The following is a 20252-nucleotide window of genomic DNA, read 5'->3' as shown; positions in this document are numbered from 1 at the left end:
GCACGGCCACTTTGACTCTCTAACTGAGAAGTGTACAGTTATGAGTGGTTGGTTGATTTCCCAATTTCAGCTTAAAAAGAATTACAATGTCTCGTGCTGTTGATGATGGAAAGTTATCATTCCATATGAAGCTGACTAGGCTCGATATATACATGCAGATGTGAACTGATTGATTTTGTGCCTAAACTTCGAATACAGATATTAATGGAGAAAGAGTTCCTATCCATCTCACCCTCGCAGTGTTAACTCATTGACTGCTCTATCACGAATTTCCCGAGTTATTCCCGTTGTTTGACGCCACCACGCCCGAGTTTCCAGAGTTTTTGGCAGTTTTTGCATAAAAAGAAAACCATTTTTTAATTGTTCTTTTTGGTTTTCTTTTTTTTTTAACTTCCTTCTATCTACTAGGCATGATCGCGAAATTGCATGTTTGACCCCCATACCAACCCCATCTTTCAAACATGGCAGCCATGTTTGTTTATATTTGAAGAAACCATAATGGCTGCTATATCATGAATGCCTGAACGGATTTTTGTTTGAAAGCTGTGAACGGCGTGCACACACATGGTGTATGATCTGTGCATGGGTGTGCATTATTATTATTGTTATTATGGGTGAATTTGGCAGTTTGGCACTTTGGAAGCCATTTTTAAAAGGCAGAGCAAGTGCTAAACCTAACCTCTCTGGTGATGTTAACACATAGAAAACAACAACAACAAAGGCCCATGGATTCAGCTCCACGGGTGGACTGAAAACAAGGGAACAGAGTCTGTCATTTGTTACCTTCTCTTTCTGAATGTCACTCTTGATAACGGAGATCTTGATCTTCATTTCTTCTATTTCGTGCTCGGGCAGCACCTGGATGTGGGGGCAGGAGTCCGAGTCGTCCATTGTCTGGAAGACCAGGTCAGCCAGCGGGATGTACCACTTACACTCATACTGCTGATGGCGACTTTGAGGCCAGACAGAGAGAGAAGGAGAAGAATGTTTAAATAAGAGTTAATTACATGGTCATATCAATGTTCCTATTATACCTCACAGTGGTGATACCAACTTGTTAGCTTATGCAAACTAGGGCTGTCACAATTATTACATAATCGTCTAATCGCAATTATTTGACATAATCGCGATTATTTTTCATAATCGTCATAATTGTTTCCATGTTGAAACATTTTCATATATATTTTTTAAAGTAAAAAATTGTGGAAATAGCAGATCTACAAGCTCACAACGCGTCGCAATGCGTTGTGAGCTTGTAGATCGGCTATTTCCACTATCAATGTTATTTTTTAAGTATGAAGTTGTCAAATGTGTCAGTAATTTCTTTGTATATTTAGGTTATGTGTCATATCTACCATGTGCAACTTCAAAGCCTAAAAGCCAAACAGAAATGTGATTGTCAACAACAAAAACACAATTAAATCGTTAATCGCAATTATTTGAGTGAAAATTAATCGTCATATAAAATGTTATAATCGTAACAGCCCTAATGCAAACGGTGCCTTTAATTATAGCGTAATTGAATTGATTAAGCCATTGGAAATATAAAGGCAAGTTAACACAAATGACAGCCATTAATGACGTCCTTATAATGGAAGAGTTTGGATACGTTTGGGTTTACCTAACACTTCCAATAAGTAATTAAAGGATTTCAAGCTACTGTGTTCAGTATTACAACTGATCTACAGTGTAGCTGACAGCCATGGAAGTAGTGTCCAATCAGCAGAATACCATCTCTGGGGCTGTGGGTGTAGGGCTGGGTGCAATGACCGCAATACTGCCATACCACGGTGGTGTAATGCATACCACAGTGTCGAGTTCATAACCGCGATTATTATTATTATTTGAAAATATTATATATATATATATATATATATATATGTCACGGTTTGTTAGAGAAACAGGACGGTCGAGAAACGGAGCACTCGTCGTGCAGCACGGGGCGGAACGGAGCCGCTCGATTGTCCACGACATTGCAAGCGGCGCGCAGGCCAGCGGACCTTGGTCCTGCTCTTCGCCCCCGAGCACCGCAGGTGCGAGTGGCCGCGAAGAGCGGGCCAGGGCCGCGCGGCCGGCGGAGCGCCGCGCGAGTTACGAAGCCGTGGTGAATGCAATCGTTATATTTATGCCCAGGCCGTAAGGCCTGGGCAAGCCCACGATAAACGCCCTGTCCAAGTGACTACAATGGAGCTAATGGCTAAGCTAGGCTAGGCTAGGCTAGGCTAGGCTAGTAAATAAAGTCGCAAATAGAGTCGCAAACGAGTGACGTCAGCGCCTTCACTAGTGAATGGCTGTCGTCGCCACCTGGTGGTGATTGGTGTGTGGTGAACGACAAAACAAGCGCTCTTACATAGAACGTCCTGAGTTACCCAAACATCCGGTAACATATATATATATATATATATATATATATATATATATATATATATATATATATATATACATATACATACACATTTTTTATTTTATTATTCAAAATAACTTTTGGGAGATATCGCCATACCGTCGGTAAACAGTGATTTATTACCGCAATAACAAAAAATCCATAACGGCAAGCCCTAGCCCTAATGTTTTTCCCAGCTGAAAACGCAATGCAGAAAGTTAAACACTTTTCGACTCCCCCGGTAACCAGATAAAAATAGCAGACTGTTTCCAGCATAGTGTGACTATACCATTGAAAACAATTTAAAACATATACTGCACTCAGGAAAAGAAAAAAGAACAGCCTTGGTGGTGGACACAAACGGCTGAGAAGATTAATTCACTTTGACACACTAATGAAACCTCGTTAGTATTCTGACTGGCTGTATGCTCAGGTCTTTGACACTCCAATACATCAATCAGTGAGCTAATTAGAGTATGACGACTGGATGGCGGCATATGAATATGAAATATGTGAACACCATAAGAAAGGGAGAGTCTGCCATGAAACTTCATGTTGCTGCAGCTAAAATGGTTTATGGTTCAGTGTTGAGGTGCGACCCTCACCATGTCTAACCTAGAAACGGATGGTAAAACCTAATGGAATTGTAAAGAGGAAAAGGGCTGTGATTTTCTGGTTGTTACGAATTACAAAAACAATGTTGTTATCACAGAGGAGGAGGTGAGGAGGGTCCTAAGGAGGCTAAATCCATCCAAGTCAACAGGGCCTGACCTCACTAAAGGGAGGGTGGTAAAGGAATGCTCATGAGAGCCAGCCAGCGTTCTCAGTCATCTCTTTAACTGCTCTGTCCGGGAGAACACCATCCCTACACTGTGGAAGCGGCCTATCCCCAAGGTCAACCATCCTGTGTAGCTCAAGGATCTGTGGCCCTGACATCAGCTCTGGTAAAGAGTCTGGAAGGATTAGTGCAACTGCCCCGGCCCATTACACCTTGTGCACATTCCACGAGTGTGGAGAGGACTTTTTTGGAGCGGTGAAAGCGCTCCCAATGAACAGGTATGTCCGTGGGTATGTGGGTGGGTGGCTGGCTGGCTGGCTGGGTGGCTGGCTGGCTGGCTGGCTGGCTGGCCGTGTCCGTAGCCTGGCAATACCTTGAGTGGCCACACACAAAACACTAGTTAAAGGAGGGGCGCTGTTTTGTGCAGGCCAGGCACACTCACCACTCACTCACAGGCACAGTTTACACTCACTCACTCACATAGGGTACAGCTGCTCAAATTCACCGCTCCACTTCGAACCGAGGTTTGATTTTAAATAAACTTGTAAATGTACAGATATCTTTTGTTGCAGTAGACTTATAGTTATCTCTTGTTCTTATTGTCTGTCACTGGGTGTTTGAACTGTTGTGTATTTATTTATGTATTGTCTTGTCTTACTCTTGAATGTATGTATTGACCCGAAAAACGAAATTATTCTCCTAAATAAAGGGAGATAATAAAGGACACATGTGGCTGCCAAAGGTCTAAAACATCAATCAAATATTCTCTGTCAATTGGTGCAGATTGAGCAGATTAAATTAAATCCATCTTAAATAGTTCCATGATTCCATTATCTCAGATAGGCTGCTGTTCTATAACTTAAACTAATTGTATTAGATTTTAATTGTTTTGATGGAGGAACCTAGCATCCAACAGTATTTTATCAACCTTGATGTAGCATATAATGTCCATCGTTTATTTCATCATATAAACTACTCTCTTTGTCGTGAAGGCATGCCTCTGCTCCTCCATGTTTTATTAAAACCTACTGTGTCTGGTCTGATGGGGCAAGCAATCCATCAAGTCATCTGTGAAGGTTTTGTACACTTTCAGAAAGCTATTGTTTTAAAAACCTACAGGTACGTATATGCTGTACACAGTTTGCTTTCAAGTAGCCTCCTAGTGGCACTCACAGGAGATCCATCAATGCGTCCCCCCGCCTGTGCACACGCACGCACACACAGGGGAATAAATATAGATCCATGACTAGGCTGTTCTAGAATAGGAGTCAACACAATCATCCAATCTCTAATACACACCAGTCCAGCACATGGCCTGTACTTAACATAATCAAGTGAATTATATAAGAGTTATTTCTCTTATGTTTTGCTTTGTTACTAGGCAATATGGAGTGATAACTGTACAGCTTTTGGATGTGTTACACATGTGGCCAAGTAGAGTCAATCTGATCATAAATAATCCTAGCTACAATAGACAACTATTACTGTACATGTAGTGCGTTAAATTTTATTGTATTAAGGTTGCTCCTCTGCTACCTAATAAAGCGGGTTTAATGCTGGACGGCCGCCTTGCTCTAATTGGACAGTTCACAGCTTAACCCCCTATGTGCTCTTGAAAACACACAGAGAGAACGCCCCAGACACTATATGCTGATTTTCAGATCTGGTAGCTATGGCAACCATCATGAGATTGTCATGTACACACGCCAACGCCAATCACAACTGGGTCCAATCTGGCTAACGGCGGTTGCTGTGATGTCAACGTGTGACATGGATGCACTCCTGTAAATGAGATACTTCATCTATGTGGCCTGCCATACAGCCATCCATTATATTCACAGGATGGTTGAATATGCGCACGCACGCACGCACGCGCACACACACACACACACACACAAAGTCTCTGCCACCCCCTTTCATCATCTTTGCCTTGAGCCTTAACAGATTGCTTCTCAAAAATTAAACTCACAGCTCAATGCGAGCGCTGCCTTTCATGGCCCCGAGAATCGATCTAATGACATCTTTTTCGTGTTCGGCCCCAACTCTACTTTCACAGTGCAAACACAGCGGGCAAAATATCAATTACATTCCCAAATTTCTTTATTGAAACATTAAGGAAACCTCAAATGCTTCAACTGAACAGAGAAGAGAAACGCAAAATCTGATGAGGTCACCTGGTACAGCACATACCATTAAGGCTCAGTCCTGCAGAAGAATGAATCATTACACTGTATATTCATTACACTTATATCTAACCTTTATATTTTAACCATCACTTACTGTATAGTATTTATATAACCAGTGATATTCTGGTAGCTTGTAAGAGCCTAGATGTCTCCACTTGGCCTGATAGCTATTGTTTTGGTACAGCTTGTGCTTGAAGCAGCTAGTACAACTATGGTCTAATCCCTGTGGGCCTTGGCAGAACTACCGTAAAACAAAAGTGTTATTGTACTTCTCCCCATTGATATCATGAACATTAACACTTATGCTGCCATAGTTTTGCCATAACTAATGTACGGACATATGGATTTTCGGAGGAGCCATGCACACGGCGCGTGCACGCTGTGTGAGAGGGTGTTCCCGTCCGCGACTGCCGCAAGTCTTTTCTTTCACGCGGAGAAGAAGAAATACAACCGCAATGATATGTGTGGAAGTTTAGAAAACAGGACGTTTTTCTCTCAATCCCGGCCACGGCAACGCAGGGGCTATCGGTTACCAAGATAACCATTTAATTACGGGGGCCAAGGCACTACCACGGGGGGGAATCGTTATCCCATGTGTGTACACATGTGTATACCTCAGTGCATCTAAGTGACAAATAAAGTGAATCTGATCTGAATCTAGAGCATAACCATCACCACCTAGAATATTGTCTCAACTCCTATTGCCTCATCAATTTCTGATTGATCCAGAATTTAGTCAGGTCCCTTATGCTTTGATTTATACCTTTGTTGGATTTTTGTGAGGATTTGCAAAACTATACATTTTTGGAAAGGTTATTATCTAAGGAATCAGAAAATCAATGTTTCCATTTGCTCAGATGTGTTTATGGCGGCCATATTGGAATTTACAAAATGGCCACCATAAAATTACGTTTTGTAATATCTCAGCCTCTAAATAAGCTGGAACATTGATTTTGACTGCTAAACCTACATTTTCAGGGTCAAGGAATCCAATGGTGGTAGTTATAAAGTTCAAATAATTACAACATTAACCCTTAGATGCATGACTGGGTCCAAAACGGCCTGGTGTGGTTGTTTAGTTAGTTTCACTATGTAATTTTGTTGGATGTTTTTGAAGATTTGCAAAACCATACATTTTTGCAAAGGATCGTGTCTAAGGAATCAGAAAATCAATGTTCCCATTTGCCCAGATGTCTGTGGCGGACATATTGGAATTGACAAAATGGCTGCTGTAAAATGTACATTTTGTAATATCTTGACTTCTAAATAACATGGGACATTGATTTCAATGGCTAAACCTACATTTTCAGGGTCAAGGAATCCAATGGTTCAAGTTATCATTTCATTTTTTGTATCATCCCATTGAAATGCATGATCCACCATATGGGTAAAAAATGGCATAGCTCAGTCAGTCAGATACTAAATCTAAAGTGTAATCATAGACAGTCTCTATGCATCATCATAATCATCATCATCATCATCATCATCATCACTTTCGTGCATCACAGCTTGGGAATCGTCATCGTTCTGGAACTGGCTGCTGCACTGACACAGTACAGTCAGTCAGGCTAAGTCTTTAGCTTTGCAGAAACATCTGCCAGAAGAACAGTCAGATTTACACTAGTATTGGACCATCTCAAGGATGGCCTTTGGGGCTGGGAGGACCTCTCTGGTTGTTGGTTTGAGCATGTCATCCAAGTACCCATTCTGCAGGGGATCCAGCTGTGGATCCTTCAGAGCAATGGCTGCTTGTGCCCATGCCCTTGTTTGGACATGGATTCTCAAGATGTTCTGCTTCAGAGCTCCAGGTGTTGGAGGGAGCTTGTCACTTTCTGGCCTATGTTTGCAGGAAAGATGCCATGGAATTCCAGGGATTGTCTTGATGTTGATGCACATACAAAGGACTCCAGTGTCGAGAGCATTTTCCCATAATTTCAGCATCATCCAGTCTGCAGCTAGGTTGCCTTGCCTATACGGGAGAACCTCCCTGTGTGACAAGAGAAGATATGCCCCATGAAGACCAGCCACCTCGAGCTGGAAATTCTACCCACCAAGATGCAACAGATACAGGACTTACAGTCATTAGACAACACTAGTCAATGGCATGGTGCTTGTGCAGAAGCTGAGCAAAGAAAATGTGACTGTAGTGACAGTCAAGGATCTGAGTGGCTTCTTCAATGACAGACTGATGCAATTAACACAAGATTATGATGAAAGATTATCTGAAGACAAGGAGAAGCTTCTATTAAGTATCAAGTCAGATATGACACCAACATCAGCAGACCTGGTCTTTGAAGAAAATAACCACGAAGAAGCAGACACACTGCTGATCCACCAGGCTGTGCTGGCTTCACAGCAAAACCCCCCTAATGCACAGTTGGTATTTCCCTACCCAGATAAGGACATTTTAGTGCAGGTCAAAGCAAACTGTGGCCTCTTGCTGAAGAACACATACATTTCTATGGCCTCTGGTGTTGTGCAGATTGAACCACTGTGGTGATCTCTAGGTAAAGAAAAAGCAAAGGCTTTGCCAGCATTCACTGGGGTCGACAACACAGGGAGGTTCTCCTGTATAGGCAAGGCAACCTGGCTGCAGATCTACCTCAAAACAGATGAAGACCTTATCAATGCTCTGTAGATGCTTTTGGATGAAGCAGAAGTGACAGAAGGAATAGTGTCAACACTGGAGTCCTTTGTATGTGCAGCTTACTCACCTAGAGTAACAACATCAAGACCATTCCTGAACTGCGATGGCATCTGTTCTGCAAACATAGGACAGAAAGTGACAAGCTCCCTCCAACACCTGGAGCTCTGAAGCAGAACATCTTGAGAGTCCATGTCCAAACAAGGGCATGGATGGACTCAAGCAGCCATTTCTCTGAAGGTTCCACGGCTGGATCCCCTGCTAAATGGTTACTTCAAACACTTGATTGGGATGCTGAAACCAACGACCACAGAGGTCCTCCCAGCCCCAAAGGCCATCCTTGAGATGATCCAATGCAAGTATAAATCTGACTGTTCTTCTGGCAGATGTTCCTGCAAAGCTAAGCCTGTACTGACAGTGCAGCAGCCAGTTCCAGAATGATGATGATTCCCAAGCTGTGATGCACGAAAGTGATGATAATGATTATGATGAGGCATAGAGACTGTTTATGTCTCTATGATTACACATGTCATGATGTTTAAGATGGTTACACAAACATTTAAAGTTCACAGTTAAATATAAAAGAACTCTGAGTTCGTATCTGACTTACTGCCTGGGCTGTGTAGTTTTTTTTACCCATATGGTGGATTATGCATTTCAATGGGATGATTCAAAAAAATGAAATGATAACTTGAACCTTTGGATTCCTTGACCCTGAAAATATAGGTTTAGCCATTAAAATCATGATGTTCCATCTTATTTAGAAGCCATGATATGACAAAACATACATTTTACAGCAGCCATTTTATGAATTCCAATATGGCCACCATAAACACAATTGAAAAATTGCTTTTCTGATTCCTTAGATAATAACCTTTCCAAAAATGTATAGTTTTGCAAATCTTCAAAAAAATCCAACAAAATTACATAGTGAAACTAATATTGCAAGAAAACAACCACAACAGGCCGTTTTGGACCCAGTTATGCATCTAAGGGTTAATTTTGTAATTATTTGAGCGGTATAACTACCACCATTGGATTCCTTGACCCTGAAAATGTAGGTTTAGCAGTTAAAATCAATGTTCCAGCTTATTTAGAGGCTGAGATATTACAAAACGTAATTTTATGATGGCCATTTTGTAAATTCCAATATGGCTGCCATAAACACATCTGGGCAAATGGAAACATTGATTTTCTGATTCTTTAGACAATAACCTTTCCAAAAATGTATAGTTTTGCAAATCCTCAAAGAATTCCGACAAAATTACATAACAAACCTGACTAATTCCACGACAGTTCTTAATGTCCTTCCCTGTCTCGTTTCTGGCATTTTTCTCAAAACTATCACTATAAAATAAAGGTTTGAAAATGCTCCAATTGAAATTGGATGTTGACAATAAGGGTGGACCTACCCGACAGCGGTCTTCTTCATCTTGGCACAGAGGAGCAGGTCGGTGAAGAGGAAAACGTGGCGGAGTTTCCTGGTTCCCTCCGAAACTTCAACCAGGAACCCATCCTTCACCAGCTGACGAGCCTACCAGAGAAGAACCAGTTGTCACTTCCAGTTGCAAATGCCACACACAGCCACAAACTGACAGTGCCTATCATGCCTGTGTCAAATAATACTGGCATTCTTTGTAAGAAAAGAATGCCAAAATCAAAGTCTAGGAGGGATAAGGGAGAGAGAAAAACTCTCCTGAAACCATATTTCACAAGTAATCTATAAGGAGTATTTTGAGTGCTACAATGCTGCGTAGTTTGTGCAAGTGGACTTTCAGTACAACTTCAGCTTATACTATCAGTATCTCTAAAGTCATGTCATCAACATGGCTCTGTCCCATTTCCCATATTCCCGCCTGATTGGCCATTGCCTTCTAAGGTTTGTGTATGCGACCTGACGGTCCGATTATGGAGTCTTACTGGTACTAATAAGAACTATGTTAAGTGTTCAGGTAAGAAAATGTGATATCAAACACAAATACATATCAATTTGGACCCTACTGTACATTGTACACACCTCTCCCTTGGGCGTAGTGACAGCAGTCCTGCGAGGGTCGATCTCCTCATTGATGGAGGACAGGAAGTTCTGGGAGATCCTTAGAGCGTCCTGCAGGAGGGGGAAATCTGGGTGGTCCTTTGGTGTGTGTTTGAGCAAGTCCTGTGCAACACAATACAACACAAACACAAGACGAGCTGGTCACAAATGCTGTGCTGGCACCTTGTTTTTGAGTAGCATTTACCAACATTTTCCAATTTATAACCTTATTTTACCCTCATATTGTGGTCTTCTAAACATATTAAACGATTATGAGAATAACCGTTAGTTGCCATCTGAGATACATACAAAGATTCACTCTGGTAAAACGGTGTACTTGAGTCTGACGTCCTGATGTCCACTTGCACTATATTGTTCTAAATTCCTAATCAGTTCAAAAAAAGAAATGTATGTCCTCTCTGTTAAGATGATTGACTCCATTTAAAAAAAATACGTCTGCGTGATTGTTAATCTCTTCAATCACAACCTAATTCACATATAAAGCTAATAAATAACATTCTTTCAGACAGATAACATTTGAAACTCTCCCTTCCCCTTTGTGGTTTGAGCTTCCTCATCATGCTGTAGTCATGCATTTCAACACCACTAGTGACAACAGCACGTTTAAGCCACCATCTGTCATATCGATTCTTCCGTCACCAATGTTCATCACCTTTGGTTGCATGAGAGGTCGTGATCTATTGCAACAAACAGTCGTTTGCTGTACTGGTTTCGCCCCTGTTTAGATTTTTTTCTAGCACTATACCGTGATTTGTCTAGAGGCACGAAGAAAAATATAAGAAAGAAAAAAGTACTGTTTGTGTCTCTTGACACATTATGACAGTACATGTGTTCATGTTAACTACACTGTAGACAGATCAGATGTGCACTGACATGGGGGGGGGGGGAAGGGGGCGGAACACAAACCTACTGTTTCAAACAGAGGTACGCTGGCTTTCCAAAAGGCAGAGTTTATGAACTGAGAAATCAAATTCATGCTTTCCTCCTTGAGAAGAAGTTTATGCATTACATAAAGAAACATATTTGTCAAATGTTGCATGTGTGTCTGTCTGTCTGTCTGTGCTTGCATATATATATATATATATATATATATATATACAGTATATATACAGTATATATACATATACCGTATGTATATATACAGTATATATATATATATATATATATGGGGTCACCTGTTTTTTCATCTTAAAAAAAATTTGTCCCCTGAAAAAGAGTTTGGGAAACACTGTTCTACAATACTCACATGGAGGACCAGGGTGCTTCTGGTCACACGATCAATGGGCTTGTACAGCAAAGCTGTGGAGAGAAGGGAAAAGAGTAAAGGTCTATCTTCTTATCAGTAAAGCACTTTAAATGGTCTGAAAAGGTGTAGGCTGAAGCTGAAGCTTATTTTGCCCACCCCATTTAAATACAAAATCAAATATCAAAACAGATCAATGAACATAGTTTCGTAACTTGATTTAACAAAACAGAAAACAATTGATAAATAAGTTTACTAATCCAAGTAAGAAAAAAACAAAAAACACAAAAAGGAAATTAATATTTCATACGTTTTCGTTAATAATAAAGTGTCAATCTAGTCTGACACAGCATCAGCATTTCAGGTACACAGTGCGCTCTCACACACACACAGGCTGGGCATAGGTTCCGGGCATATGAGCTATCACAAATACAGAAATGGGACACACATTCATTGCTAGACAGGCCAGGGTGTTTGAAAATGTGGCTTTGACTGACGCAAGATTTGGGATTTATCCGATGTTCTATAGACTGTGGAGGAGGAATTAAATGATTCAATACCGCAATATGGAGGTACAGTAGCATTACCATCTAAACTGCACAGGCGCGCGACACATACGCACACACGTACAGAGCTGAGTAGACAGGCTGTTTAACATGCAGTCCATCGCTAGGCTTGGAGCTGTCCTAAGGTTCTCATTGGCTCCGGGACAGTTTGCTTCCATTGCAAATTTAGGCTGCCTGCTACTAGGTAAGCTTCACTGTGCTGAGTATGTGAATGACAGTTTACATTAAACAGCGTCGGCACAGGGCTTCATGTCTCTATGTACACCTTCACGCACATCAACAGCACAGGAACCATGTCCGCACACAGTATTATTCTTTCACACACTTTTAAGCTCGTTCTGTCACATTGGGCTGATTTCCCGGGGGCCCAGGCTGCTGAGGCTGTGTGAGTGTCTATAGACCTGACTATCTATGACAGCTTTAGGTGAAAAACTCCCACTGTGTGGGAGTGTATGTATGCGTGTATGTATACATCGTTAGTCCGATTTTGACAGATTCTTTATGACAAAGACAGGAAAGTTTAAATCTCTCCAAACAGCCTGACCCTTTGACCATGACACAGCAGTTCATTATAATATCACATCAAATCAATTTCTCCCACAAACACACACGCTGTAAGACCGGAACAAGAGAGTTGTTGTTGTTACAATGTACATTTTGAGCAGTGCAAACCGCTCCTACTGTACGTTTCACTTTGTGTGTATTAGTACTAGATCTGTAAAGTTGTCAAGTTGTCCTACCACAAATGAACAACAATGCACACACATCTATGCAGTACACTTTTCGTTATTCTATGACAGGGTCTGTGTGTCTGTCTGGAGCTAATATAGTATATATGCTAAATATTTAACTTTCATTTTGTAAAAGAAGTGAAAGGATGTGATTGCACAGCACTGTAACCTTGCCTAAATGTGGAACCATATGTCATAGATATGTCTTAGACAACTGACGTCATGCATGACAGATACATGTCACATGAGGTCCAAAATGTGCAATGGGCATGGTAGGTCGTAGATGACCCAATCCACGGAGAAATGAACCTCTGCTCTCCACGGTCACCCAAGTGCTGGAAATGACAACATACTGTAGTAAGTGATGTGGTGACTTGTGAATTCAGGTGGACTAAGTGTTTCTATGCTACATCAAATCACTCTGAAAGTGATCCCAAAATTATTGCGACCGTCAGGTCGCACTTAATATCAAAATCTCCACAGCCTGTCTGTCAGTCAGTCAGTCCGTCCGTCCGTCCGTCCGTCCGTCCGTCCGTCCGTCCGTCCGTCCGTCAGTCAGTGTGTCTGTCACGTCAAGTCATACTTTTGCCCTGCTCATATCTCCGCAACTGTTGCCCCAATCCATGCCAAATTTTGCACACACACTCCTTGCCTGCCAAACCACAACCTCCACACAGCAATTCTCACATGCCCCTCTTCTAGCGCCACCATGAGGCCGATTCTTGCAAAACACATTTTTGGACACTGCTCCTACAATCTTTGCCCTAAAATCACGCAAATCGGTACACAGTATGCCTACACTCATCTCATCAACATGGATCTGTCCCATTTAGCGCCACCTTCAGGCAGATTCTTTCAAACAAATTTTTGGACACTGCTCCTACACATTTTGGCCTAGAATCACGCTGCGACCTGGTGGTCGCTTATCTCCCGATTAGGAAGTCTTACTGGTTATTCACTGTCATTGTTATAGTTGTGGTATACCCCACCCTCAACTTGAGTTATGACAATTTCTTTTGTAAGTATATATTTATAGTACTGTTACAGTTGCATTCTTGGTATCGATGGCTCTTAACACATATAAGGTATTAGATTAATTCTCTCCATTTGTCCTACAACGTACGTATCTCCCGTCTCTATGTGGACACACAGCATCCACTGGTGCAAAATCCTTCTGCATCTTTTGTCTAGCCTCCTACTATACACATAAGCAGGAACCTATAGGGAGTATGTCTGTGATTAACTGATAGACTTCGTCATAACATATTAAACACGTGTGAGGCCGTGTGCACTCTCTCTTGCTCACATGGTAGCTCTTTCATTCACACACACATATGCAGACACACGCATATAAGAGAATATTTTAGAAGAGCTCTGCTGGGTCTCTTTCAAGTGTCTTTCCCTCTGTCTATTAATAATGCTGCCTCTATGGTGCATGAATGTATTTCTTCAGGTGCTAATGTATTCATCTATATATATCTTTTTCTTTTTTAATTCCTGCAACATACAGTATAGATACTCAGTAACCAATTCCAAATTCTAAATTTTATCAATATGCTAGTCTATGGTCATTCACTACACCAATGTCTTTGCATAGTGATGCTGTTTTTTGCACACTTACCAGGTTACACTTACACTTTATTATTTATTATGTCTTAGCACCTTACTTTTATTTACACTTGTATTTACACTCAACGTCGCCAAAAACCAAGGAGCTGTTAGTGGATTTCAGGAAGCAGAAGAGAGAGCACGCCCGAATTCCCATCAACAGCGTTGAGGTGGAACGGGTCAGTGACTTGAAATTCCTAGAAATACACATCTGAGGATCTGAAATGGTCCATGCACATACTGTAACACAAGTGGTGAAAAAGGCTCAGCAACGGCTCAACTGCCTTCGGCACCAGAAGAAATTCAGGGTGAGCCCTCGCATCCTCAAGGCATTCTACAACAATACCATCAAGAGCACCAACACTTGTTATGTATGTACTCTTGGAACTGTAATGTCCTCGACCGCAAAGCTCTGCAGAGAGTGGTGCGGACAGCCTAGAGAATCGTAGGAGATGAGCTTCCCTCCTTCCAGGAAATACACAATAAGCAATAATGCGTAGCCAAGGCTGAGAGTATCATCATGGACAGACATCACCACAGCCACAGCCTGTTAAAACCACTGCTGCAACCTCGACCCTGCAGATGCCAGAGTATCATGACTGTGGCAGTTTTTATCTAGCAGCTGTCAGAGTCTGCTGAACCAAACCTAGCCTGTGCTTAACTGATTTGCATTATGCTGATGCACATTTACTGTGTTCAGGACTTTATAAGCAACATGACACTGACATGCACTTTCTCAAGCTTTTGCGCTCATTTTGTTTTCCTTTCTGTTCTACTTATTCTTTTATGTTGCTCCCTGAGCTGCAAACGTGAAAGCCTGCATAAACAATAGATTCACCTCACAGTTACCTGTGGTGTGACCTTACTTTATTATACCTTGTATTTAATATGTTGGACGTCTGGCAGTCTGCCACACGTGTTTGAGCATGTGACAAATCTCATCATCTGTCTCAATGAGCTGACGGCAAGACAGGACATGTGTGCATGAACCTGTGCTTCAACACATAGCGACTGCTATAAGGGCTTTTACCACTGTTAGATGAACAGTTGAAACACAGTCAATAATACATAACAAACGCATTTAAGAGAAGACAGGGGCCATTTTGTTCCCAATTAGGCAATTTTAGTAGGTCATTATGGTGTTTATAGCTAGTCCTCATATGGAAATAGAAAGCATCTGAGAGCAGTTCAAAGTGCAGCAGAGAGCAGAGGGGCAGAGAAGATTAGAAGAAATCAGAACTCAGGGACAGGTTATTGGAAGTCGATGACCCATCACATCTGGTTGTCCCAATTCTCAACTTGGCCAAGGGACAGAGAGGTTCCACGTGGACAGGACCTATTTGGGCCCGGACTATGTGCGTGTGCAAGGCACGCGCCTTGCACAAGTAGGCCATGTATGGCCAACTAGTTATCACCGCTTCCAAATAGGAGCTGATATATTCTGACCAATGACATCATCACTGGCATCACCAGGAATACCGGTACTCATTTCCTGTTACTGATGACGTTGCCAGAGATGTTGGTCCCTGATTGGGCTATGGTCTTTAAAAAGAGAAGACACTGACATACATACATACAGCCGATCGCAGTACTTGCGAAGGTAATAAGGACGGAAGGAGAAAAGTGAGGATAAAGGGAAGGAAGTAAGGAAGGGAGGAAGACTGGGTGTGACTAATAATAGTGTCTCTAATGAATGATGAGAGAGGAAAGAAATAATGGTTTAATTAGCCTAATGATTAGTGACGGAAGGGAAGAAGGGAGGAAGCAAAGTCAAAAGTACAGATGGGTGGATGAATCATCACTGAACACAATGTTATTCTCCGCCAAGCAATACAGTAGCTACAGTACAACATACCTGGCTTACATAAACAAACCTACATAAGCAGCACCAACACAAGCTAGAGGAAATCCTTCAATTACCTTGACAGCTAATTAAGGGGACAGCAATGCAAACAGTAATCAAAGTGTCGACCTCGGGGGGCTGTTAAAGGTTGATTGTTAAGGGAGCAGGAAGCTAGCGGGCTGCAGTCCTTCCGTGCTACTGACTGAGCTGGCTGTGGTCTACTCTAGTCTACACCATTACCATGTGGTCTGTGTAACTGGCTGCTGGTGTGTGGTGGTTGTAGGGATGGGACGATAATGGTTATTATCGTTTATCGTGATAGAAAACACTCACAATAATCGTATTGTGGAGATTCTTTTTTCTTCTTCGTGAAATTATCCTCAGTCATGCACAATCAATTCACAATCTTCCTCCCTCACAATTCACAATCAATTCACCTTTTATTTGCCGAGCTGCATATTCGGTACCATTTAAACCCTCTTATTGATAAAACGGACCTGGAAATAAGTAACGTACTTGATAGTCTTTTTTTCACTCGCTACCAAATCTCTTTGCCAAAGAAATTGCAGATCTACAAGCTCACAACGTTTTGATCTTGTAGATCTGCTATTTTTTGGCAAATGTTCCGCCCCAGGATAATGGAAGTTGGGGATATTTTGATTATCGCGATAATATCGTAAATCGCAATTGTTTTGGTCATAATAATCATGACATGACATTTTCATATCATCCCATCCTTAGCTGGTTGTGATTACAGAGTAGGATAAGAAATTGGCCTGACTATGGAGGATGTAGCTACCTTGCATAAATTAACAGACAGGTTCACAGGTACTTGTTAATACACGGATACACCACTTTCTCTGCAAACAAAAAACAGAACAGTCAGATTGTCCTTAAAAAAGAAAAAAAAAGAAAGAAAAAAAATCCCATCACATTGACTTCTAACTTCATGCTGCCTTTGTTTAATACATTCCTCTCTCTTTGCATCCCTTTACCTATTTGCCTTATTTGTCCTTTGATTTGTTTATAGATTTGGTTTTTGGTCCATAAAACAACTCAAGTTTACAGAAGCTGACAGAGCAAATTGCACAGGAATTGTAATTCACGCACGCACACGCACACACACACACGCATGCACGCACGCATGCACACACGCACGCACGCAGTCCAGTCAATACTGGCACTAAGTATTCCCTATGAAGTACAGTGTTAGGCAGACAGCCCTTATACAGACAACGTGCTTTGCTTCTAAACACTCACTCACTCTCTCTCACACAGACGCAGCCGCAGACGAAGGCTCTTTGTTCCTGTATGAAACTCTTTCATCCCTGCATGCGTTCCCCAATCTCCTCTTTCCCTCTCTCCTCGCTTGTCCTTTCCCACTCGCCTCACTCCCTCTCCTAAGGTGCAGTGTGTTATTGTGTTATTAAAAGGTAGGACGTGTCTCTGCTTGTCTTTTGTAACGACTCAGGGAGCATCCTCATAGGAGGATTATCCCTCATCAACCTCACTGACACTTCTACACAATCTATGTACCTACATCATCTCCAATACATGGGCTCTTTCCCAGAAACACACACACAGAACACATTCCAGTCTAATACGTTGGGACCTACGCCAAGTGACAATCACAGAACAGCACACTGCCCTAACTTCATTATACGCACACACCATCCCACTTACACACCATAAAAATCCATAAAAATCAAGAACATATAAAACAACATCTATACAATTTGTCCAGATTAAAACAGCAGCAGATAGCATCATGCAAGTTGTTACCGTATGTGCAGTTACAACACAGTCTGAGGACCAGTAGCACCTCCATATCTCTCCTGTCCTGTCCTCTGTTCTCTAGCTTTGCATCTCCCCACTCTGCTCCTCTCAAAGACAGAGGGAGCGTGAGAGAGTGTAAGACGGAGAGAGAGAGAGAGAGAGAGAGAGAGAGAGAGAGAGAGAGAGAGGCAGAAGCCAAGTGCGCTCACACATGCACCAGCATCCCTTCCAACGCCTGCCACTGCATACACAAGTAGAAGAGGGTATAGGCTGGTGTCTTAGAGGGAACTAGTGTGTGTGTGTGTGTGTGTGTGTGTGTGTGTGTGTGTGTGTGTGTGTGTGTGTGTGTGTGTGTGTGTGTGTGTGTGTGCACGTGCGAGGGGGGAGTTAAAGTATCATCCCAGTCATACACACGCAGACAGAGAGAGATAGACAGACAGACAGAGGTACGTATGTACGCTCACACATACAGTACACACACAAAAGGGATTATAAAGATGCTTGTGCACACTTACCCTCCATGGTACAATCCCCAGAAATTTTAGGACCTTTTACTTTGATGTTCTGAAAACAGAAGGATTGCATTCATCACTTTTCTTGGTCATGCACTCCCACCCTCACAACACGCACGCACGCACGCACACACACACACACACACACACACACAGTGTCTGCAGCTAACGTGGCAGAGGCAATGTGAAAGTGAAAAGCACCAGCACAAGTATAGGGCCACTGCAGCAGACTGTGAGAGCTTAGATTTAAACTGTCAGTCAACCGTGCATATTAAACCATCACTTCACGCAAAAAGCGGCTTACCTTTGCGACGTTATAGTAGATAGATAGACATTTATTTATTTTTTTATTTTTTTGGATTGTGCAACATGCACTTTGGCAGACCAGGCAGCAAAGGGCGGCGTCATGCAAGAATTAATGTGAATTTGTCCGTTATGTGTTGCCATCCATTGAGACCAGTCTCTGGCCACAGAGCCACAGGGCCAGAGAAATCAACACGGAAGAGAATTGGTCTCCGTTGATGTTAACGCATAAGGGATTTTTAAGACCATCACTGTGGGCGATGTGATTACAGTACACGGCGGCGCGACCCCTCATCAGCTTACGGACATCAACAAGGTAAACGAACGAACGGCCGTATTGGCGCGACGCGACACAGAGAAATGGGGCGAACGGGAACGTCCGTAGCAGTAAAACAGTTAATACAATATAACATACAGATGTGCCATTTCAAAACCTCAGCACTTTTCACTGTTTAGCCTTGCTAATTCTTCTCTTTTGTTACTTTTCAGCACTTATTTTCAGTACAGATGTGCCACTTGAGAACGTCACACATCAATCGTCAAGACAGTGGATTGTCAGTAAATTGTTAGAACATTGACAGTGAGAAAGGAGGGCATTTGTAAAGGTGTTGTTATGTAAATGCTGTTCAGATTATTATTTCCAATGAAAATAAGTGTCGAAAAGTGACTTTTGTCTAGCTGTCTAATCAGGGATTCATTGAACCTGATATACCAGGTGCAAAAGGACTAATGGCCACCGAGTCCCAGGAATGTGTCACTGGTAGCATTTGAGTGCATTATCATATATTGTGTCTGGACAACCTACCTCAGAAATCTTCTGGAACTGGCTGTTGGCCTGGCTGCATTTCTCTGCCGTCTCAAGGGCCACCTTGTAGTTATCTACAAAGGCCTTGTACACTCCCAGCTGGCTGGCCTGGAGAGAACACAGATAACTATTATCAAGTATAACTATTATTTTCTATTATTATATATAGGCCTACTGATTCTGATACATACAAGATTCTGATACATACACGATACCTGCTAAAATGATACATGATACCTGCTAAAATGATACATGATACCTGCTAAAATGATACATGATACCTGCTAAAATGATACATGTTTTTCACACTTTTAGAACATATCTGTAGTCATAATACACTACATAGTTATCTATAGAACCCCCCCCCCCCCCCCCAATGTAAATAGACTCCCCAAAAATACAAATATAGTTTTGTGTATTTTTATATTTAGAAAGTTCATTCTTAATTACTTCCAGTCAAACAAACAACAATGCATGATTACATTAGCAGGCCCATAACATTTTCAGCCAATAATATGACAAACACCACTAGAGTCCTGTGTTACTCTGTTCATCAAAGACGGCCGAGGCAGCGTTAAACAGAAGCAGCTAAATAAACGCTAAGCAAACATTTGTAAATGTTGGTTTACAAACTTTGGTTCTTGGAGTTGCAGTAACATGAACTTGATTCAACACTGCCTTGTTTCAGTATAAAATTAAGTTGACTCATAAAGTTGCAGAGTTTAAATCCCATAGCCTGAGGAGACTGGACAGTCGGCTGAACCATGGCTGAATGCGTTGTGTTGACTGATTCAGTCTGTGTGTGACCAACCCCCACG

General features: G+C 41.9%; 1 protein-coding gene across 1 annotated transcript in view; it reads right to left on the bottom strand.

Moving 5' to 3' along the window:
* The window catches only part of abr (ABR activator of RhoGEF and GTPase), a 159856-nt gene that overhangs the window by 59711 nt on the left and 79893 nt on the right, over window positions 1-20252 (bottom strand). Inside the window, exons 6-11 of the mRNA XM_080749846.1 lie at window positions 19435-19542; window positions 18330-18378; window positions 11294-11346; window positions 10009-10149; window positions 9404-9525; window positions 784-952 (exon numbers count right to left, since the gene is read on the bottom strand). Of these exons, the coding sequence (XP_080605972.1) occupies window positions 784-952; window positions 9404-9525; window positions 10009-10149; window positions 11294-11346; window positions 18330-18378; window positions 19435-19542 (642 nt within the window). The remainder of the gene's footprint in view (window positions 1-783; window positions 953-9403; window positions 9526-10008; window positions 10150-11293; window positions 11347-18329; window positions 18379-19434; window positions 19543-20252) is intronic.

This window comes from Nannobrachium achirus (genome assembly GCF_963921795.1).
Source record: "Nannobrachium achirus genome assembly, chromosome: 19".
In the NCBI taxonomy this organism is placed as follows: Eukaryota; Metazoa; Chordata; class Actinopteri; order Myctophiformes; family Myctophidae; genus Nannobrachium; species Nannobrachium achirus.
This window is presented reverse-complemented; position numbering and strand designations above follow the sequence as displayed.